The 19,538-nt window shown below is 45.3% G+C and overlaps 1 protein-coding gene across 3 annotated transcripts in view; it reads right to left on the bottom strand.

The window, feature by feature from the left end:
* Positions 1-19,538, bottom strand: part of LOC114860588 (nucleosome-remodeling factor subunit BPTF) — a 29,953-nt gene that overhangs the window by 3,854 nt on the left and 6,561 nt on the right. The window contains exons 6-34 of one of the 3 annotated variants that reach the window (XM_055509473.1): positions 19,250-19,432; positions 18,393-18,581; positions 17,997-18,172; positions 17,627-17,803; positions 17,296-17,477; positions 17,005-17,136; positions 16,316-16,445; positions 15,717-15,852; positions 14,977-15,261; positions 12,838-14,800; positions 11,535-11,659; positions 11,103-11,255; positions 10,835-10,985; positions 10,543-10,582; positions 10,230-10,455; positions 9,984-10,133; positions 8,393-8,523; positions 8,119-8,227; positions 7,786-8,003; positions 7,258-7,498; positions 6,798-7,081; positions 6,215-6,328; positions 5,663-5,824; positions 5,292-5,374; positions 3,038-3,258; positions 2,600-2,918; positions 2,132-2,305; positions 1,608-1,800; positions 1,227-1,311 (exon numbers count right to left, since the gene is read on the bottom strand). In XM_055509473.1, coding sequence (XP_055365448.1) covers positions 1,227-1,311; positions 1,608-1,800; positions 2,132-2,305; positions 2,600-2,918; positions 3,038-3,258; positions 5,292-5,374; positions 5,663-5,824; positions 6,215-6,328; positions 6,798-7,081; positions 7,258-7,498; positions 7,786-8,003; positions 8,119-8,227; positions 8,393-8,523; positions 9,984-10,133; positions 10,230-10,455; positions 10,543-10,582; positions 10,835-10,985; positions 11,103-11,255; positions 11,535-11,659; positions 12,838-14,800; positions 14,977-15,261; positions 15,717-15,852; positions 16,316-16,445; positions 17,005-17,136; positions 17,296-17,477; positions 17,627-17,803; positions 17,997-18,172; positions 18,393-18,581; positions 19,250-19,432 — 6,732 coding nt within the window. The remainder of the gene's footprint in view (positions 1-1,226; positions 1,312-1,607; positions 1,801-2,131; positions 2,306-2,599; positions 2,919-3,037; positions 3,259-5,291; positions 5,375-5,662; positions 5,825-6,214; positions 6,329-6,797; positions 7,082-7,257; positions 7,499-7,785; positions 8,004-8,118; positions 8,228-8,392; positions 8,524-9,983; positions 10,134-10,229; positions 10,456-10,542; positions 10,583-10,834; positions 10,986-11,102; positions 11,256-11,534; positions 11,660-12,837; positions 14,801-14,976; positions 15,262-15,716; positions 15,853-16,315; positions 16,446-17,004; positions 17,137-17,295; positions 17,478-17,626; positions 17,804-17,996; positions 18,173-18,392; positions 18,582-19,249; positions 19,433-19,538) is intronic. The other 2 variants (XM_055509474.1, XM_055509475.1) reach the window with 2 other exon arrangements.

Below are 19,538 nucleotides of genomic sequence, written 5' to 3'. Positions count from 1 at the left end.
CACCACACATCCGGAAGCAGGAGAAAACATTCTTGCGTTTTAATAGCCTGTGTCTCCCAAACCAATGCGCTAAATTCAAGGAAACTGCAGCTTCTGTGGCACGTGTTCAAATATGTTTCCTGGGAACGTGGTTTATTACTTAAGTGACGCCAAAAATCCAAAACCTCTCAGTTACTGAGATCTGACCGAGTCGTCATTTTTGAGGACAACGTCATTATCGGTCATTCCTGAGAGACAGCGAGAAAAGAGGCCCTGACTGCAAATCAGTCAAGGCCTTCTGTGTGGATGAGGTTTCATCGTTTGTAAGCCGTCAGAAAGCGATTAAATGAGTTAGTGAGGAAACCAACGGGTAACAGCCAGAGCTTCACATAATGTCTGCTGTAGCCAGTGGTTTTTTTCCTACACTGTCCCCGAGGCTGATTTTTAAACAAACATATCTGACTTTTAACCTGCTCCTCCTAGCAGGCCAAGGGTTTGCAAACCTCACGCTCGCTATCAAAGACCTCCTTCTTCTCTGTCATCAGATTTCATCTTAACACCCTCCAAAAACTACCAACGGCGGCAGCTACACTATCCAAACGCTCTTTTGATTCCTGAAAAACCAACAAGCTCTTTTTCTCGCAGTGTAAGGGAGCGGGGAGGACTAGAGTTTCCAGGACTGAGCCAACAGGAGCTAAGTGTGGGGCTGGTCACTTCCCACAGGGACCCGGAGCAGCTTATTAACGGTTTGTTTATGTGGAAGCTCAAAAAGACCCTGTTGACGTAAGTCGCCATTTACATGGCTGGTTTGATCTGAGTTGGAGGGCCTTTTCCCTGCCGGCCTCCTGGCAGCTGAGTGCGAACGCCGGGTTTGGGTGTTAGTTCCGGCACCAAAGGCAATTACAACATGAAAACATTACTGCTGAGGAAACGTGACAGGGGCTTTCTCTCTATTCACTAATTAGCTGATAAGCATCTCCAGATTCACAACTATGAATTTTTTATACACACTAGTACAGTAAAACCTGTTTAAACATAAGATATTGGACCACAGCAGAGACAAAAATGAAAACTGGATGTCATATAATAATTATTTGCTGGAGTAAAATGGACCGAGTAGTACAGTTATGCAAATAAGTCAAACTGTGTGCATTTTATTTCAAAAAGACAAGAGAATATTATTACCAGACCATGAAAGAAATGGGATACACAAGAGGAAAAAGCCTTCACACATTTGCTCCACTCACCCATTGGTTCCTTGATGACTCTGTAGTAGTCGGGGGCATCATTGGTGTCCACAGGCTCCAAGAATGGCCACGCCATTTTATGCGCCTGCAGAGGAGAGAAGGACCGAGAGAGGGAGAAAGATAAGACAGTTGAGAAAGCTGAAACCAACGAAGAAAAACAAACAGCACCGCTGAAATGACAGTAGAAGCAGGTGGGTCAACACAGATGTTCTCTCTAGTTCTGCACACGCACAAGCACAGGGCAGATGTGAGGAAAATGAGAGGAGGAGGAGAAGAAAGGCCACTGCTGGGACCAGGCAGCTGTCCAAGTAGCACCCAGGAGAGCTGAAGTTAGGATGCACAGAGCACTTTGTTTGCTGCTAGTTGCACTGGGATGTTCACCTGTAAGGAGCGCAGGGTTCTTCGAAGGCCCTCATAGTCCTTGTCAGTGAGCGGCGTGAACACCGTCATGGCGTCCTCCGTCGACTGACACTGTGGACACACGTATTCGTCAATGTGGTTGGCCTCGCTCTGCAGGATCCCCACACAGCGGCCGTGGTACCAGTTCTGACACCGATCGCAGCCAATGTAGAACCTGGGGAGGCACGAAGTAGAGGTTCACTTGTGATCTGCGTGAAAGTGCACAGGTCAGTGTGGTTCAGGCAAATAGGTTAGACATAAGCAACACTACACATCTCATGTAGTGAGATCTTGTATCTTGTATATATGCAAGATACAGTTATTATCACCAGCAATATCTCTCACTCACTCACTCACACACACACACACACACACACACACACACACACACACACACACACACACACACACACACACACACACACACACACACACACACACACACACACACACACACACACACACACACACACACACACACACACACACACACAGCTTCTGCTTACTGGGACTCATCGTAGGGCGTCTGGCAGATGCAGTACAGCTCCTCGTTGCTGCTCTCCTGGCCCCGCTTACACTCCACACAGATGTAGTCGTCCATTTTCTTGGCCTCCTTTTCTGTGATACCTACACAGTCTCCATGATACCAGTTGGTACACAGGTCGCAGCCAATGTAGAACCTTTAAGACAAGGATGAAATGTGTATGTAGTTCATTTTTTAGAATGTATGGGTAATCAGAATTTTGTTTTTATAGTTTTTCAAATGATTCCAATCCTTTCACATAGGATTATTATGTACAAATTCAAATCTAATGTTTGTTTTGACTTTGAGTGTTGCAAACCATTGCAGAATCTAAAACTATTAAAACTACATTGTTCTTAAAGTCTTGAAGTTCCTAAATGTGTTCCTGCAGCTTTGTTGTTTTAATTTAAAACTGTTTCATGTGCTTGGCTCAGCAGTAACAACGTCATACTTGGTCTCATCATAAGGCGTCTTGCAGACGCAGTAGAGCTTTGTGTCCTTCTTGCTCTCCTTTGTGCTTGTTGTAGAAATCATCTTCTTCTTCTTGGATTTGGGTGATGTCACCGGCTCGCTCTCCTCGTCCCGTTTCCTCTTGTGTGCAGAGCCGAGGGCTGTGGTGAGGTGAGCGGGGCCGTGTGTGTGTGCTAGAGTGTGTTGCTGCTGGTTGTGGGCTGCAGCGGCTGCGGCCTGGGCGGCTTGGAGGGCTGCGGCCTGAGCCCTCTCCTTCTCCCTCCTCATTCGCAACAGATCCCTCTTCAGCTCCTCCTGAGGTGCATTTTCAGGAAACGGGATAAAATAGTCAGACGGCACAACAGACGCCAAAAGTAATAATAATAACAATAACATATGTAAAGACATTTGTCGTCCATTCTGTTTCTTCATACCTGAGCCTCTAGCTGTAGTTCTTTGTCCAGAAGTGCCCGCTTCTTCAGAATCTCCATCTTAAGGGTCTCTTTGTGCCGGTACAGTAGCGAGGAGAGCTTGCTGGCATTGGCCAACCTCCTCTTTGCCTCCACCACTTCCTCCTTCTTCTTCTTCTTGGCTGCCTGCCTCTCATCCTTGTCGATCCGGTCCAGGATGTACTTCATCACCTGGTTGCATACGATCATTCTGGACAGAGCCACAAAGGGGGTGATCAGTGAGAAAGCATTGTAACAACGGAAAGCATTAATGCTTTCTGTTGTTATATATTATTAATGCATAATATATAGAACAGTAAAAGTACTGTACACAGGAAGATCAGCCGTTAATTAAACTGAAAACACAGCTCAAGTAACGCCCCCAGTGAATCTAATAAGGACTCATTTGGAATAGCACTGTGCTCCATTTAAGACATAAAAACATAAATAAAGAGGGATAAAAGCATTTTTGAATAATAAATTCACAGCCAGTGGATTCTAAATCACAGAGGAAGAATGTTATCCCTCTGATACACCAGTGGGCAGACGCAGAGCATTAATTCAAACAATGCTTCAGTGTTCCAGAAAGCACAACCTGCGCAAATACTGGCTACTTCAGAAATGTGGACATCGAACTTTCCACATGGTAAAAAAAAAAAGGCAGAGCATGTCAATGAACAATGAAGGTATTTCTCTCAGAACGGTCCTTGAGGCATTCTGGTCACTCAGCTATGCAACTACAAAGTCCTGGGTTTGACTCTGGCTCTGGACCTTTGTTGTTCCTCGTCCAAATTTGTCTCTAAATCATTCTGTTCTCCGCTTTGAACCATCAGCTGAAAGATAACTTAATCTTAGGAACACAAACTGTTTGTGTGCCCCCACAATTCCTATTAGTCCTTGGAAATGCACTGGGAATAGATGAGTTCAGCTTCTAAAAACACTGCATGACTCCCTATTTTAATCACACAGCAGAGCAACGCAGCCTTCTGAAATGTTGCTACTCCTACAAGTGATAACAAAGAGGCTGCAATTATGTCATCACCTCCGGTCTGTAAGCGGTGATTCAGGACCACGTGTCTAACACATGTCGGAGAGATGTTTATTTGTAGGAGAGTCTGTGCTTCAGGAGCGGGGGAGCGAAGACGGGACGCTGGAGTAGAGCTACGGTGAAAGATGGACTGGTATTGGATGACTAGGAAGCTGCACTGCTCTTGTAAACATGAAAGCAGGGAAAACGGAAAAGTTATATGCTTAAAATCAATCAATTTAGCTCACACGGGGATTGTGGCTTATGTGTAATGCCCTTTAGTAACTTACTAGAAGACCAGGAAATATTAAGCGGCCAAGAAGCACAAAAGCTCCAAACCCTGCAAACATTTAGTCCTCATCACTGCTGCTCAGGATCTGACAGTGATAATTTATGATTCAACGTTCCGAGTGGGTTCGCTAAAATTCCAACCAGGACTGGAAGCTGTTGGTTCGTGCTGAGCAGCAGGATTGACCTGTCCAGTACACGTCTCTGCGAACGACGCACAAACACGTCTACGGCTGCTGGGGTCAGAGGTCGGCCAGAGTTCACCCAGCGCGTACGCTGAGGCGAACGCCGACAGCAAGAGAGGACCAGAAAAATCAAAACGGCTGATTTCAGACGGGACAGATTATTAGTAACACCACCATGTTTTGACTGAACAAACCAAACTACAGCTTAAGACAGAGACAGCGGACAGAGCTGCTGTAGTGATGAGGCAGTCTGTGTCTGGTATTTCAGGTCTGTGTGAATGGACACAATGTTGACAGACCATCTGTGGACATAAACACGTAGTTGTCAGGGTCACGTGTAGGTCACAGTGTAACCTCAGTACAGCACAGAAAACAGGAAGGAAGGAGCCTTTCTATATATGCAGATAGTTGATAGTTATGTTACATGTTGCATGAACTGACCTTATTAGGGGCTTTTGGGTCCGGCTGTAATTTTTTTTTCTAACCTCTGTCATTAGTAAAACGTTTCTCGTTTTTTGTGGGGTCATAGTGAGGACGTGCAGCTGTTAGTGGTCACACACCCAAAGGTTCCCAGGCTGTTTAGTGCCTCCCAACGTGGCGAAACAACACCGAACAGAGACCAGAGCCCTGCATACACGTGCCTAGTGACGTCTCAGACCTGCTATAAATGCTACGTCTGTTATTGTTTTATCCACTAGCCTTTCTGAAATAAAAGCACATTCTCCTCCATTTTCACACACAAACCTCTGGTTCTCTTCTCTTTCTGCAGGCGTCATGGTCTTCTTTTGTTTCAGGTGTTCGATCACAGCGTTCTGTTTCATCACAACCTGAAACACATGGAGACGACAGGTCTCGTAACTAAGCACATGTCTAGAAACAGATATTGACAGCTTGGGAGAAATAGGTTTTACTGGAGCATAAAGTGGATGCATGTTAAACACATACAGATGTCGGTATGAAACCCAACAGAGACAGGAGCCGGCTTGTGAAAACAAACCCAGCCTTTTAGGAGGGCGCGAGGGTGATGACGGTGCAGGACGATGGTGAGCTTTGGACGGATTCGGAGGACTTGGCTACGAGCGGTGCCTGTACACACACACCGCCCACGTACACACCTGCTTCTGAATGATGTCGCTCTGGCTGGCTGCGCTGAGGGCCTGCTCCCTCTTGGCCTCTGCAGCTTGCCTCTTCTTCTGCTGTTGCTGTTCTCTGAGCTGTTGGATCCTCTGCAGCTGCTCCTGGACAGAAGCTGTCTGAATGGTCACCACGTTCCCAATCTGTGCAGACAATATGGTGGGATGATGTATTAGATCGTTGCACTCTGTTACTACAATATGATTACAAGCTGCAATATGTTTTGATGTAACATTGAAAGAGAAGGATTTCAGCTCTCAACTAAAGTCCAAAATGATATAGCAAATGAATTAATTAATAATATGTTATACTAATTAATAATATACTATATTAATAGAGTATTTACTTGTATTATACAAACTGTGCCATCATTAAACTTACGGCCCACAAATATTTCACTTGAATCTAACTGAATTTAAATCTAAAATAAATAATTTCCTAGACTTTCCATTTCTTTTCTGTACTTCTACTAAGTCTCCTGCGTTTCTAAAAGCCTTTCAGTTATGGCCAGGTTCACATGCATGCTGGACTACCTGTCCTCCCTGAGCGGAGGTGGTCCCGGACTGTTGTATCTGGATGGGGAGCTGGAGTTTGATGTGCTGTGGCAGAGAGCCTCCACCCTGCTGTGCCTGCAGCTGGGCCAACACCTGCAGATATGACACAGAACGTGCACAGATGTAATGAAGCTGAAAGCGGTGGGTTTGACTGTGCACAGCCAATGTTTTTTTAGTCCTGAGGTTAGTTACATTACCCAGTAGACTGAAATCTGCACACCATGTATCATCATCATCATTAACGCATTAATCATCAACAAACACTTCACTGGAAGGGGAAAGAATATTAGCCCCCATGACCACACTTGGGCTATTAATCAGCACTGAACTTTACTTGAGGGACTCAACAGTTAAACGAGGGGATGCTCTCAGGGTAAAGGAAACAGTGGTCTAGTGTATGGGATTTAAGCCCAATGTAAAAATAATTGTGCGGTCTAGTTCAGCTGCAGTTCACTACTGGGTCTCTCACCAAAACAATGATGTATAGAGCACAAACACAAAAAGCCAAAATTTTAATCCTATGAGAATGTATTAGGTTTACAATTGTCTCTGCTGATCGTACCTGCACCTGCTGCTGCAATCCAGACATACTGATGAGCTGCGGCGTCTGCTGCAGCTGCAGCTGGGCGGTTCCTCCCTGTGTTTTCACCTGCAGCGATGTGGGAGACTGGATGGGCATGTGCGCCTGCGTCTGTGGGGGCAACTGGCCCTGTGGGGTGGCCGAAGTGGGACTAGTCGTGGCGGCCAACGACGGAGCCCCCGCCTGCACGGGGGCGGCAGCCTGTTGGGCAGGCTGGGCTGGGGTTTTGGTGGAGGTGGCGTTGGGCTGACCAGGAACAGTGGTTGCTGGTGAGAGGTAGAGGGGAGAAGGCAGAGACAGAGATTTAGAAATGACCGAAAGACTGCCACTATAAAAAAAAAAAAAGTTTAGAAATAGCTAAAAGTTGGATAGCTGGATAATAACTAGTCTTTGTAAACACAGACGTAGGGGGGTGAGAACCATAATCCCTGTTGCTCATTACCTGTGCTTGATGTAGGCGTAGCGGCTGGGGCCAGTGGGGTGAAGAGGAAGCGCTGCACCTGACCATTGGGCAATGCTGCCTGCATGAGCTGCTGACCAGGTCCTGGGATGACCGTGACGCCCTGAGGTATGATCTGCAGCTGACCTGTGGTTTGGCCCTGGCCCTGAACCATCACCGTGAGAGGCTGCTGGGTGCCACCGACGCCGGCCTGACGATCCACGCCTGACACAGCCTGCTGCTTCTAAAGGGGGCAAAGAGGGCGAGTTCGCTATAGGGTGACGTAAAAACATTTGAGCTTTACTTAAATGTAGAGCATAGTACAGTTACAATATATTTTAAAACATTCTACTTCTCAATATTTCAGTTAGTGTTGCTGTGTAGCTCTACTTCTGGACCAGATCCGATTTACTCCTACTGTGTTTAATGAACTTAACTTAATCAACCAATATGACTGAGAAATTTAGATGCCATTTTGATGAGATGAGCTAACGATTGACTATTTCAAGTTTCCAGTGTCTCCTCAATGACCTGTGTGAGCTGGCTGAGCTGTGCCAGGGTGAGCTTAACCTGGCCTTGTCCTTGTGCCCGCGGGGTGCCGGGTGGTGTTTGGCCCGCGGCCTGTCCAGCTGGGGTAGGACTGGCTGCTCCCTGGCCAGATACCGTGGCGACGGGACTGGCGCCGGATATTGCTGTGGAAACTGCCTGGCCACGGATAATCTGAGTCACTACCTGCTGTCCACTCTGACCTGAAAGGGAAAAATGTAGAAAATGTGACAGACCGTCCCCTTACACAGACAGTGGCTTACAGAGAGAAGCAGGGAAGGTTCAGAGATTAGTTTCTTATCATAAAAACTATATCACCTTGCTGAACCATAAGAGGTGTTCGAATTACAGTCTTTCCCATGGGTCCTGACTGTTGGATTGGGGTCCGAATCACTGCCATAGGACGAATCTGACCAGCTGCCAGAACCTAAAAACATATTTTCATTAAGAATTTACTTACTTTCAAAGTTCTGTCAAAAAGAGAAAAAACTGAATACAGATAAGTACTGAAAACGTCATCAATACATACAACTATGAGCACACCCATAGGATCATTATACACAGACATAATAAAAACTTCTGGCAGATGTACCTGCTGCTGGGCACCTGGGGTATTGGGCCTGATGTTAAGGGTGGTAGTGCGGGGTTGGAATGTGGTATAAGTCTGGGTGCCACCCGCTGTGGTGGACGGGATGATACCCAACACTTTCTGCTGAACCACTCCTGCAGAGAGAAGCGGAGGACAGACACGAAAATGAACCAATACACAGGGTAAAGACAAAAAGCCCGGGTCAGAGCTGGTGTGAAGAGCAGCACTGCCAGAAAGCAGTTCAGCCAATTTAATAATCAGGTAGGTATGATGAAATTATAAATTCCAAATTAATTATTCCTAATACAATTACATGCTTGGGTGTTAAAGGTTTGACTGCACATAAGACACACAACCCAATACTTTATTTATAGGTTTTCTCTCCCTGCTAGATGACCAGCGTTTGCTCACAGCAACGATAAATATTAGTTGAGCAGGTAAACAAGATCTTCAAAGGCTTAGCTGGTTTTCCCCCCAACATACCTGCACAGCCTCATAAATTCTGCATGAACATGATCCTCCACTCTAACGTTAACCTGACAAAGGAAGCATTTCACATTTGTTTCACCGGGCCCTGGTGCCTTCGTGATCTCACGTGACGCCGATGGCAGAGATGGAAACCATGAGAGTGTGGCTCTTTTTTCCCCCTTTGCTGACTTCTTACTGTGGTTTTTCAGCCGCAACCAAGCAGGTAAACCTATACATCAAGGGTTTCCCTCTTCAAACAGGGACCCTAAACCTGGTCGTAAGACCTGTGGAGCAGCTACGCTGGTCCAACACATCAAACACTTTCCTCTCTATGAACATGCTGTTTGGAGAAGTCGCTGAGTTGGGTCCACAGTGAGTGGAGAGCTACACTCCCATTCAAAAAGGCAGAGGGGGAAAAAAGGAAAATGAAATCCCACTATAGAGGGCTACCTGTCTGGGAAGCTTACCTCAGGGTAAACTTGTTTTCCTTCCTAACTTCCTTAAGCCCTTCCAAAACAAACAAGGAGCCCAACAGTCATGCTGGATAAATACACATGTCCATTAAATGGTTACACTCCACCTGAACTTAGTTTCTCCTTCATGGTAACTTCAAAAAGAAGGAAAATCACTTGGTGAATATCATACTCTTTATCTTTTTGTTTAATTCAGCAGATCTGTATTCAATTACACATTTGCTGAACCAAACACGTCTTTAAATGGCAACATTATGTCAGTTGTTTAGAACATTTATTTTTCATTTGCAAATACAGCGCACAGCTGTTTAAGGCACTCGTAATATCAGTGTGTTTAACAGGCCAGCAGCTCAACACTTGAAAGGACTGTCTGCGTGGCAATCGCTGAATAGTTTCTGTCTAAGCCTAATATTTAGACCTGTGGTACCAACAACCAACAACATTAAAAGATGAATGAAGACTAAACCACTTACAATGGTATTTGATTACTGAGCCAGATTAAATTTGGCCCCTTTTGATACACCTGAAATGTCTGAGCTGTAAGTCCAAAGCAAAGAAAGACAAATATGTTTGTGGCTAAACAAAATGTAACTTGTTCTGTACAGTGTCAGTTCAGACTTTCATGAGGTGCGACTCATTAAAAAGTGCAGTACCTCCTTGTGAAGTTGGCACGTTGACTGTGACGATCTTACTGTTGGCGGGCAGCGGCAGCTTGGTGGTCACTACCTTCCCACCCACCGAGGTTCCTGTTATCTGTAAAGTGTGTCCACCAGACGTGGCCACGGTGGTCTCTGTCCCTGCGCCTAATAAATCAGAAAAGCACCAATACTGTTACTTTTCTAAATTCAATGATGAATGATTCATAATGATTTCCTATGACCTTGGGACCTATAATGTACCTTGCGTGCCTTGACCCTGTTTGACCCAAGTTGCAAAAGACTGCTGGAAGTTCTTGTTCTGCTGGAATGTAACGGGGGTCCCCATCTTGGTGGACAGCACCACTTTGGTGTTAGCGGCTCCCTGGCCTGACAGTGAACCAACAATGACTTTGGGTGTGGAGACAGGCGCTGTGGGCGTGCCTGCTGGAGTAGCTGTGACTGAGCCTGGTTTCTGCTCCAAACGCTTCTAATCAAAGATAAACAAGTTCATTAGTGCATCAATTAACAAGAAAATAGCATGAATATATATACATTTTAAGTCAAGTGCACTCACCTTGGCCTGCTCTGCTGCCTGGGCCTTCTCTTTTTCCACCCTGTAAAATAACGAGTGATTATGTTAATCATAAGTACTGTTGAAAATTTATTTAAACACTATAAGCATCAGTCTTGAGCGCTTTTGACAATGTTCATTTTAACTCACACATAATCTGCAGAGCCGGCACAAACATCACCACCTTTAATAATCCCTAACTCTGTTGACATGTTTATAAACTGCCCTGACGAAACACATGACTGTCAGGTGTAGGCACAAGAGTCTAGACTCTTCTCCCACCTCTCGCTCTCACCTTTCAGAGAAGGCTCTGATCTCCCAGAGGTCCAGCTCCTCCTCAGGTACCCATGTCTCAATCACCACAGGCCCTGTTTGCTTGGCAGGCTCAGGTTTCTTGGGGCGCAAGGCACTGGAGCGCAACCCCTTCCTCTGAGGAGTGTGGGTTTCTGGAATAAAAAATAATGTTTGCATTTTGCCACCGGCTGGGTAGGACATAGACTGAATAACCTTTTTACTTCACAAGTTTCAAAAAGGCCTAAAACTTCCTCAGAAACACATTTTACCTTTGGGAGTCTCAGGCACTCCGAGCGGGCAGATGATTTTGCGGATGCAGTACTCTGAGCGAAGGCCATAGGGTCCCACGTCGCGACGCTTGATGATCTCTGTGGTGGTGATTTCAGTATCCGATGTCTCTGTAGCAATGAGTGGGGATAGGGCTGGGTTGGTATGGTGATGAGGAGGAGAGCCCGAGAAGATGGAGGAAAAGCACTCCAACACAAGAAGAGTAAATGTTTTGAACCAACATAGAGCAGGGAGTTGAGCTGAAGTAACTCAGGACCAGATCAGTTTATTGAATAGAGATGCCAGTTTTCTTTGGAGACAGACCAGCTGTATATTTTGTCCACCAATGAAAACTAATAGCTGCAGCCTTCCTTAATGATAAAGAATAAAAGGACAATTGTGTGATGGTTTGAAAAAGTAGATGGCGCGTCTACCTGTACGGGTGGTTCCAACGGCAGAAGACGGTTTGACCGCCATGTCGTCCCATCTCAGACAGGCCCACAGGAGCCTCAGCATGAGGCTCACCCCTGCTAGGGACTTCACAGTTTGCAGACGATATCTGTAACACAGCAAAGGTGCGTGCATTTCTATGACGGGCCCAAGTATTGATTGTGGTTGACACCTTACAAAACCCCAGAAAAATCCCAGTTGTGTAAAGGTATTTGAAAACAGACAGAGAAAAAGAACGGTTGGAAATTCATGGAAGGGTCACTGGTGCCATGACACACATCATGATATTCAATACTGCAGTGCAGCGAACCACCACTAACTTGCACAGCATTACTGAAAAAACATACTGAGGTTTTTGATAGACATGTCTTCGTAATCATTTACAGATCTGTGACAGAAACACATCAAGTATCCCATATTCTCCTCATAACAATCCAAAAAGAAAACTTTTTAATTTATTGAAAAAAACTGTTTTGGTTGTAATAAAATTTTGGAAATGTACAATCAACCATTTACTATAGAAGAAACACTCCTTCCTTTCATCATTAAGGCCGCAATTCCTGTTTCGACTTAACTTAAGACACAGTCATTTAAATGTTGAATGTCTACACAACATGATCATCATTAAGCTGTGTGTGTGTGTGTGTGTGTGTGTGTGTGTGTGTGTGTGTGTGTGTGTGTGTGTTTATTTATGGGGTTTCAAAGACATTTATTTTCCCATGTTTAACCACAGGCGGGAAAATCTCCCTGGGTTGCAGGGCTGGGTCACTGCACAAAGTGAACGTCCTGACACTTCCCCGACCACTGAATGATTCATGTCTGTTGCGGAACTCTGAGGTCCGGTCTAAATAGCCATTGGTTCCTGGTACCACAACATCCCTCAGGGCCAAAGCCATGACGAGAGAGAGGAGGACGTAATGAACAACAAATTAGCAGGACATGACACTGAGAGAACCAAGAGAGAGTTCAAAGTGGGACGAAGGAACTACCTTTTTATCCCACTGGCCCTTTTATTGTAAGCTTACGCACACATTCAGCATCATTTTGTGATGCAATGCAAAGCGCAACTCCATAACAAACACAAACCTACCAAACAAATCACGTTTCAGTGCAGTGATGGGTTGTACACAAAGCTACATGTTCTTTAGGTATAGAGTCATTACATGACACATAGTTTTAAATAAAATGTTGAAGCGTATCACTGTTAAGAATAAGAAAACGTGAGCACGATGAACACAACACCTTATACAGAGCCTTAACGCCTGGGTTACAGGAGAGCAAACTTACCTCCAGGTGATCCCAAACGTGGGCCTGGGTGAAGGATAGGGCCAGATGTCCTGGGCTGGTTTGGCATTATAACTGAAGACCTGCACCTCGCGGAGCCCGCCTCGCCTCGCCAGCACCTTCAAGTCATCGTGAGGCAGCACAAAAATGCTCTTACGGTTGCTCTTGGTGACAAACTTGCAGTAAGAAGGAAGAGCTGTGTCTGAGCGCGTCTTCTTGGTGTGAGAGAACTTGAGCAGACGAATGCGGCCCTTGGTGGACGAGTTCTCGCGGCTCACGCTAACAGATTTCACAGATGTGTTACCGCTGGTATCCGTTGTGGACTTACAGATACGGGCTGAGAGTGTTGTCTTTTGTTCTTGGGTCACGGTTTTATCCTGCCTGTCTTGTGACTGACCATTGGGCCCAGAGGGAGAGGTTTTGGTCACAGTAGTTTTGGTCATGGTTGTAAAAGTGGACATGGTGCTGCTTTCGCTTGTTGAAACTATGCCTCCACTTATTTTCTGAGGCATGTTAGCTACTGTCGTCTCTGTGGAAACTACTGTTGTGGTAGTGACGGTTGAGGTTATCTGGGTGACTATGGTCTTAGGCGGTTCCGTCGCCCCACTGTTGCTATTGTCCTCTGGAAAGTCATCGCTCAGACTGGACTCCTCTGCCGATGGTATGGGGGAAGGAGCCATTCGGATGATCTTAACTACAGGATTAGATTTCATCTCCACAAACTGAAATGATTTGTTGTTGTGCTGTATTTTGCTCTCAGTTTTGGCTCCAAGTGCATCTATGTTGTTGTCCAGCCTTGTTATCTTCACAGGAGGTTTGTAGTCCTGGTCCATTTTTAATATTTTACCCTCTACCTCCGTTTTCGAAGGTTCCTTTAGCCCAAGCTCTATGCTGTCATTTAAAGGGGCCACGTCTCCGTTTACTAAGGGCTTTGGCTGCACACTGCCCGCCTGTCCTTGCTCATCAACTTTACCAGTGCTGTTCACTTTGAGTTGGAGGCTGTTAGAGAGCACACCATTATCTGAGCTTGTTACAGAGTTAGTCAATAAGCGTTCACTCCCTAAACCATCATTACCGTTTACATGGAGAGGAGGAACTAACTTGGGAGTTTCACCTTGCACGTGCTCTTGGTTCCCATTTGACTCCATGCCATTTTCCTCAGGGCAGGAATGCATCGAGCTTAAAGTTTCTGAGTTATGCTGAGGGGGTTCGGGAGCGGATGTGTTTCGATCACATGGAGATGTCCTTATAGGATCCAGCTTCAAGTTGGGTGTCTCAGACCCCATATTTTCAATATGAGCAGCCTTGGAACCATCTGATGGCATTCTGGCTGTGTGTTGCTCTAATGAGCAACTGTCTGAATTAGTCTCTTGTGGCCTCTTAGTCCTTTCCAAGGAGTCTTTCGCTAATTCCTGTGGCAGTGAGGTGGTTTGGTTTTGTAATGAAGCCGAATCGCCACAGGTACCTGCAAGGCAACTGTCTTTGGCGGTGGAGTCCAGGTCTGCAGAGGAAAGAGGAGCGGCAGCATTCTCATTCGTAGCTTTTGAGAATTCAGCCTGATTCGCCCCTGCAGCGTCTCCTGACCCTGGAGCGGGTAATAGCGAAGGTTGTTCCTCTGTTTTAACAGCCTTGCCCATAACCAGCTGTGTCTGAGCGAGGGCATGGGGCCTGAGTGGCGACCGCGGTCGTACTGGAGTGGTGAGAGCAGCGGGTGACGTGGCTGAAACCAGTGTGGGAGTCTGTACTTTGCAGGCAGACACCTGTAGTCTCTGCTTCTCCTCAATGATGTGCTGCTTCACCCTGCGCTCCAGCAGGGTGTCTAACTTGGAGGCCTTGACCTTTTTCTTGTAAGCAATGCGGGTGAGGAAGCCTTTGCTGACATCCACTACATCGTAGTTGAAGGGTCTCTCAAGGCCCCGTGTTGGCTCCTCCTTCATGGAAGCCTTGTCATCCTGAACACTGGGCCCTAGAAAAAAAGGTTTACTTTTACTCTTACTTTTTAAGAATTATAAAAGATTAGTATCAAACATACTTAATTACACAACTCTATGTTGACTTGGTCTTTAACTACTTTTAAATTTTGTTTCTGACAGAACTGACTATGTAAATCAACACATTACCATTAGTCACTAATTCACATACTTTGCACTTCATCTGATGGTGAGTCTGTGGGGTCCACCTCCATCTTTGTTACCGATTCGTCTACAGGCAATTCTTGGGTGTTTTCTTTAACTAGTACTTCTTTCTTTTCCTCATCCTCACTCTTATGCATATCCAAATCCTCTGTCAGGTGGTCTGCTCTGACGCTGGAGGATTCTTGAGCTTTTGTTTCGCTGCTTGAGGCAACAATTCCCTGAGCTTCTGGTGTGGTTACACTGGGCCGTCGACTCAAATCCAGCAGAGTGCTTTTCTTGCCGAGTTTGGCATCTTTGGAAAACAGAATAATACGTTTATTTTACCAGGCCCTACTGAAAACTGCCTTAATGGTATAGCACAAACCATAAACATCATGCAGCCTTACAATAGGACAAGAAAAACACTAGCATTACATTTGAAACAACTCTACAAACCTAAATTGAATAATTAAAAACTTGAACTACTATCCAGTTCATAGAGTTTTACTCATTTAACGTCTATGATTCAACTATCAAAATGTACACAAGTATAATTTAGCCAATTCAACAAAAAGAAAATACACCCACAAACAAAAATGCATTGACCAACATTGACAACTTATACCATGACATCATTCAGATTGCTACAGGAGAAACAAATTCACTCCCAGCGTCAGTTTTGTCACACAGTGTCACTTTAAATTACAGAAAACTGAAATTCAGATAACTACAACCACAATGTAGGCCCCAAAGTTTCTCATTCCAGACCTTCGAGTTCTTTGCGGTAGTTAGCGTTGGTGTTGCCAGGAAGCCTAGGGACAAACCGCTGCACATAAGTCTTACTGATCCAACACCAGCCCCCATAGCCCGTAACGCGATACTCCTCTCCTTTCTGCTTCCACACCTTTACAAGAGACAAGAACGAGAAGGGGATTGAAGAAAATACTGTGAGAGGTTAATGTATATATGCATATAACGGCACGCATAGACTAAGAGATCTAAGAGGTCTTCACAGTCTGAACAGTAATTGGTGAAGAAAATGACTCTGTGCTCGACCCACTGCATCAAAGAAATCACTTATGCTCATAGACGCACGCACGCACATACACACACACCAGTGTTTCCCACTGGAGTGAGTCATTTTTCCAGGCAGCATGGTTTCAACATGAGAGCCTACTTTGGAATGTATTACTACGATTAATAGTAATATGTTACTCACAGGGTTGACAGACAACAGAACTATTCTCAACACTCCTGTTTGCCATTTTATGTGGGTTTGCAATGTGCAGCCAAAGACACAACATAGCACCAAGGCCACGCTTTTGTACAAGCACTGGTCTACACAAAGTGGTGCACACGTGACTTACCTGGTGTTTGATTGGGAATGTATACTTGACCCAGGTGGCCTGTTGCATTGTTTCTTCATCCTCCAGCTTCTTCTCCCTCTTCTTCACCTTCTCTTTCTCCTCACGCTCCATGGATGTCATGCGATTTAACCTGAGCATGTTTAAAGTGGTTTTAAATTAAATGCTGCAGCTCATACTTACTGTTTTCTCTTTAGTTAACCTATTTATTTTTAAGTTTACAATTACAATCTCATGTACAATAAGCCAACAACTGGCATGTGTATAGCTGTAATTAAAGATGACAAGACGATGGTTGCTGCTGGAGCAGTTCCATTAAACACATACAACTCACTCCCTTATGTCTTTGATACTTTCACGCTGTGTGAAATCTGGACCATCTCTTCAGGGCTGTTGTGGTATTGGAGCAGTATTTAAGGCAGAGGTGGGTGGTACTGGTAGTGGACATGCAGTCTAAATATTATCCCTCACAGTGAGGGTGGGCCTTTTGATCGGATCTGGTTATGATCGCCTCTGCCTGCTACACTGACCACACGTCCCCTGTGTAGATGCACTGAATACTTGTTTGTGTTTTTCTTTTAAACCGAGGCTGTGGTTTGATTCTGTGTATCCTAGAAATGATATAGCTGTAGAAATCACATATTCGTGACTTACAGTACATATACAGTACAGTACAGTACACGTGTGTGTACCTGGTATGGCCCAGTGAGTCCTTCCATAGAGGCAGCATAGCCACAGGTTTGACGGCACACTCCAGGATGGCCAGAGCCAGTGCAAACTCTCTGGCCTTACTGCACATGTGAACTGCTTTGATCCAGTTGGCCCTAAAAGAAATTAAACATGATAAAGTCAGGTTTACTGTGTTCTGTTTGGTCCGGATGTGCTTTATTTCAGTAAAGCTCACTGATTAACAAATCCCCCAAAACGAAATCCCACTGAACATCGTTGTGCTGACGAGAAAACCTACATATCCAGTTGCGTACCTGTGTGAGGCCCAGTTAGGGTGCATGAACGGTGCTGGAACATTGTTCTCCAGCTGAATGATGGTGAGTCTCAGTGTGGAGATAGTCAGAACCTTAGAGCCGTGAATGGAACCGTTCCACTTAAATTCTCCAGCCGGTGTCATGCAGAATTTATGGGAGAGATGCCGCCTTTTATCGTGGTCCTAATGGAAAACACAAAGTTTTAGTATCCAATAATGCTGTCACTCTACAAACAAAGGTTAAAAGGGCTAAAACCCTGTCAGGTGTAGAAACCACTGAGCCACCGTACATCTTTTATTTGTGTATTCATAAACATTCAGGTGCTACTTGCCTCTCTGTGTTGATGCTTGTTGAGGGCCACGGCATTGGCACTGTACTGGTTATGGTAGACGCGGTACTTGCCCTCCTGGCCCAGCTTGAAGTACTGGCTAGTGCCCTTCATCACAACATCTTTGCTGCTGCGCGTGCTGACACGGGTGACGTCACCTTGAGCATTGACAACTAGTACCTGCACAAGGAATTGAGAAAATGATCTGTAACATATTCCAAATACTCCGTTTAAACACCAATAAGCACCACCTTTTTTATGACACAGAACCTTTAGTAACACTACTACTGGTCAATGCCAATGAAACAGACACTGTACATATGTTTTATAAGCAGTCTAAAAATCTGAATCTGTTTTATTTATGGTAATTCACCTCTTTGCCCTCTTTGAAGCCCTTGTTGGCTTCGTGAACAGCAGCTGCCACCTGCTGGTTCTTAAGCTGACTCAGTTTGCTGTCTGGGTTCCTCAGTCGGGTCACCATGCGAGTGGCTGAAGACTTCTTAATAGTGAGGCCTGTTGCCTCACCATTGGCCAAGTCTTTATTGTCCCCTGGAAAAGCAAGGGCCACTTCAGTAAATGACAGGGAAAATTGGGTGCACACCAGCATATGGTCTGACCATAAAAACAAACAGCAGTGCATTTATAATATATGCGAGTACATTTGTGTAATTGTGGTATATCTCAGCTAAAATGTAAAATATAATTATGCTAACTATTCAACCTAGATCTGATACTATATCTAAACGGGTTTTAATCATGAGACACACACCTGTGTCTTCAAGGCTTGCCAGGGATGACTGGGAGGACTTGTCTGCTAGGTCTGGAGGTTCAGGGCCCCTCGGTGGGACGCCACCTCCCATGCTGCTGTTACTGTTCTCCTCACCGGTCTGGGAGGGCTGGCTCAGGCTGGGGATGCCATCTCCACTTACAGGGACAGAATCTGATAATTGGTGTTCTCCTACAAAGACAAACAGCCATAACAATTCATCCGCAGTGGTCTTGATTTTAATGATGTTGAGGTCAAAGATCTTTTAAATGTGTTTGTTTGAGACTGGAAAATGCAGGTGATTTCCTAAAGTGAAAGTCTAGATGGGGGGTAATTGAAAACAGGATGAGAGAACCACTACTCTAGAATAGCTAAGACTGTGGCTCCCTCTACTGTTACATCATGCACAATATGACTAGGCCATGACCAGTGGCAATAACAACTGACAGCAAGGATATAAAACAAACACAGAGGTGCAGCATAAACAAAGTATGGTTTGATCCAAAAATGCCATTTACAAGCACAACAATCCAAGCAAAAAGGTCCTCTTTTGAAGAATTAGCACAAGAAGCAACGTAATTGCTAAATCAACTGAGGCTCAGTGGCGAGAGACTAGAAGTATTCCTGAGGATGTAGGTAGACAAGCGACAAAACGTCACAGTTGAACATAAAAGCCAGCAGACGGAATGAGGGCCACATGCGAGAAGAATCAAGAGGAACCACAGCACAGGAGCACATGGTGAAACACCCACGCCACTGGTGACACCAATCACACAATCTGTGAAGCCGTAAAGTGCACCAGTAAAGCACACCCTCATGTCCATCTTAATGAGGTCAGCTTCTCAAATGCCTTTGAATACCTTTGCTGCTGTTTGAGACCTCTGTATGGGAACATCCCATGGTGCGGGCCAGCTGCTTTGGAGGCTCAGTGGCCAGACTAGAGCTCAGGGTGGAGGTTTGTGTTGGAGCAGAGGTTGCTGTAGGTAAAGGTCCCTCTGAGGCGACACTACTGCCTTCTTGGTCAGTGGGTGGAGCTTCAACGACTACAGGTGAACACCAGCAATTATGTAAATATTGTGGATTTCAGTTGAAAACGTGATTTTGTTTAATTAGGAGGCTTCTTAAATCATGTTATCTTCAAAATAAGTG

The sequence above is a fragment of the Betta splendens genome, chromosome 1 (genome assembly GCF_900634795.4).
Source record: "Betta splendens chromosome 1, fBetSpl5.4, whole genome shotgun sequence".
In the NCBI taxonomy this organism is placed as follows: domain Eukaryota; kingdom Metazoa; phylum Chordata; class Actinopteri; order Anabantiformes; family Osphronemidae; genus Betta; species Betta splendens.
The sequence above is the reverse complement of the archived record's forward strand: the minus strand, read 5'-3'. Positions and strand labels throughout refer to the sequence as shown.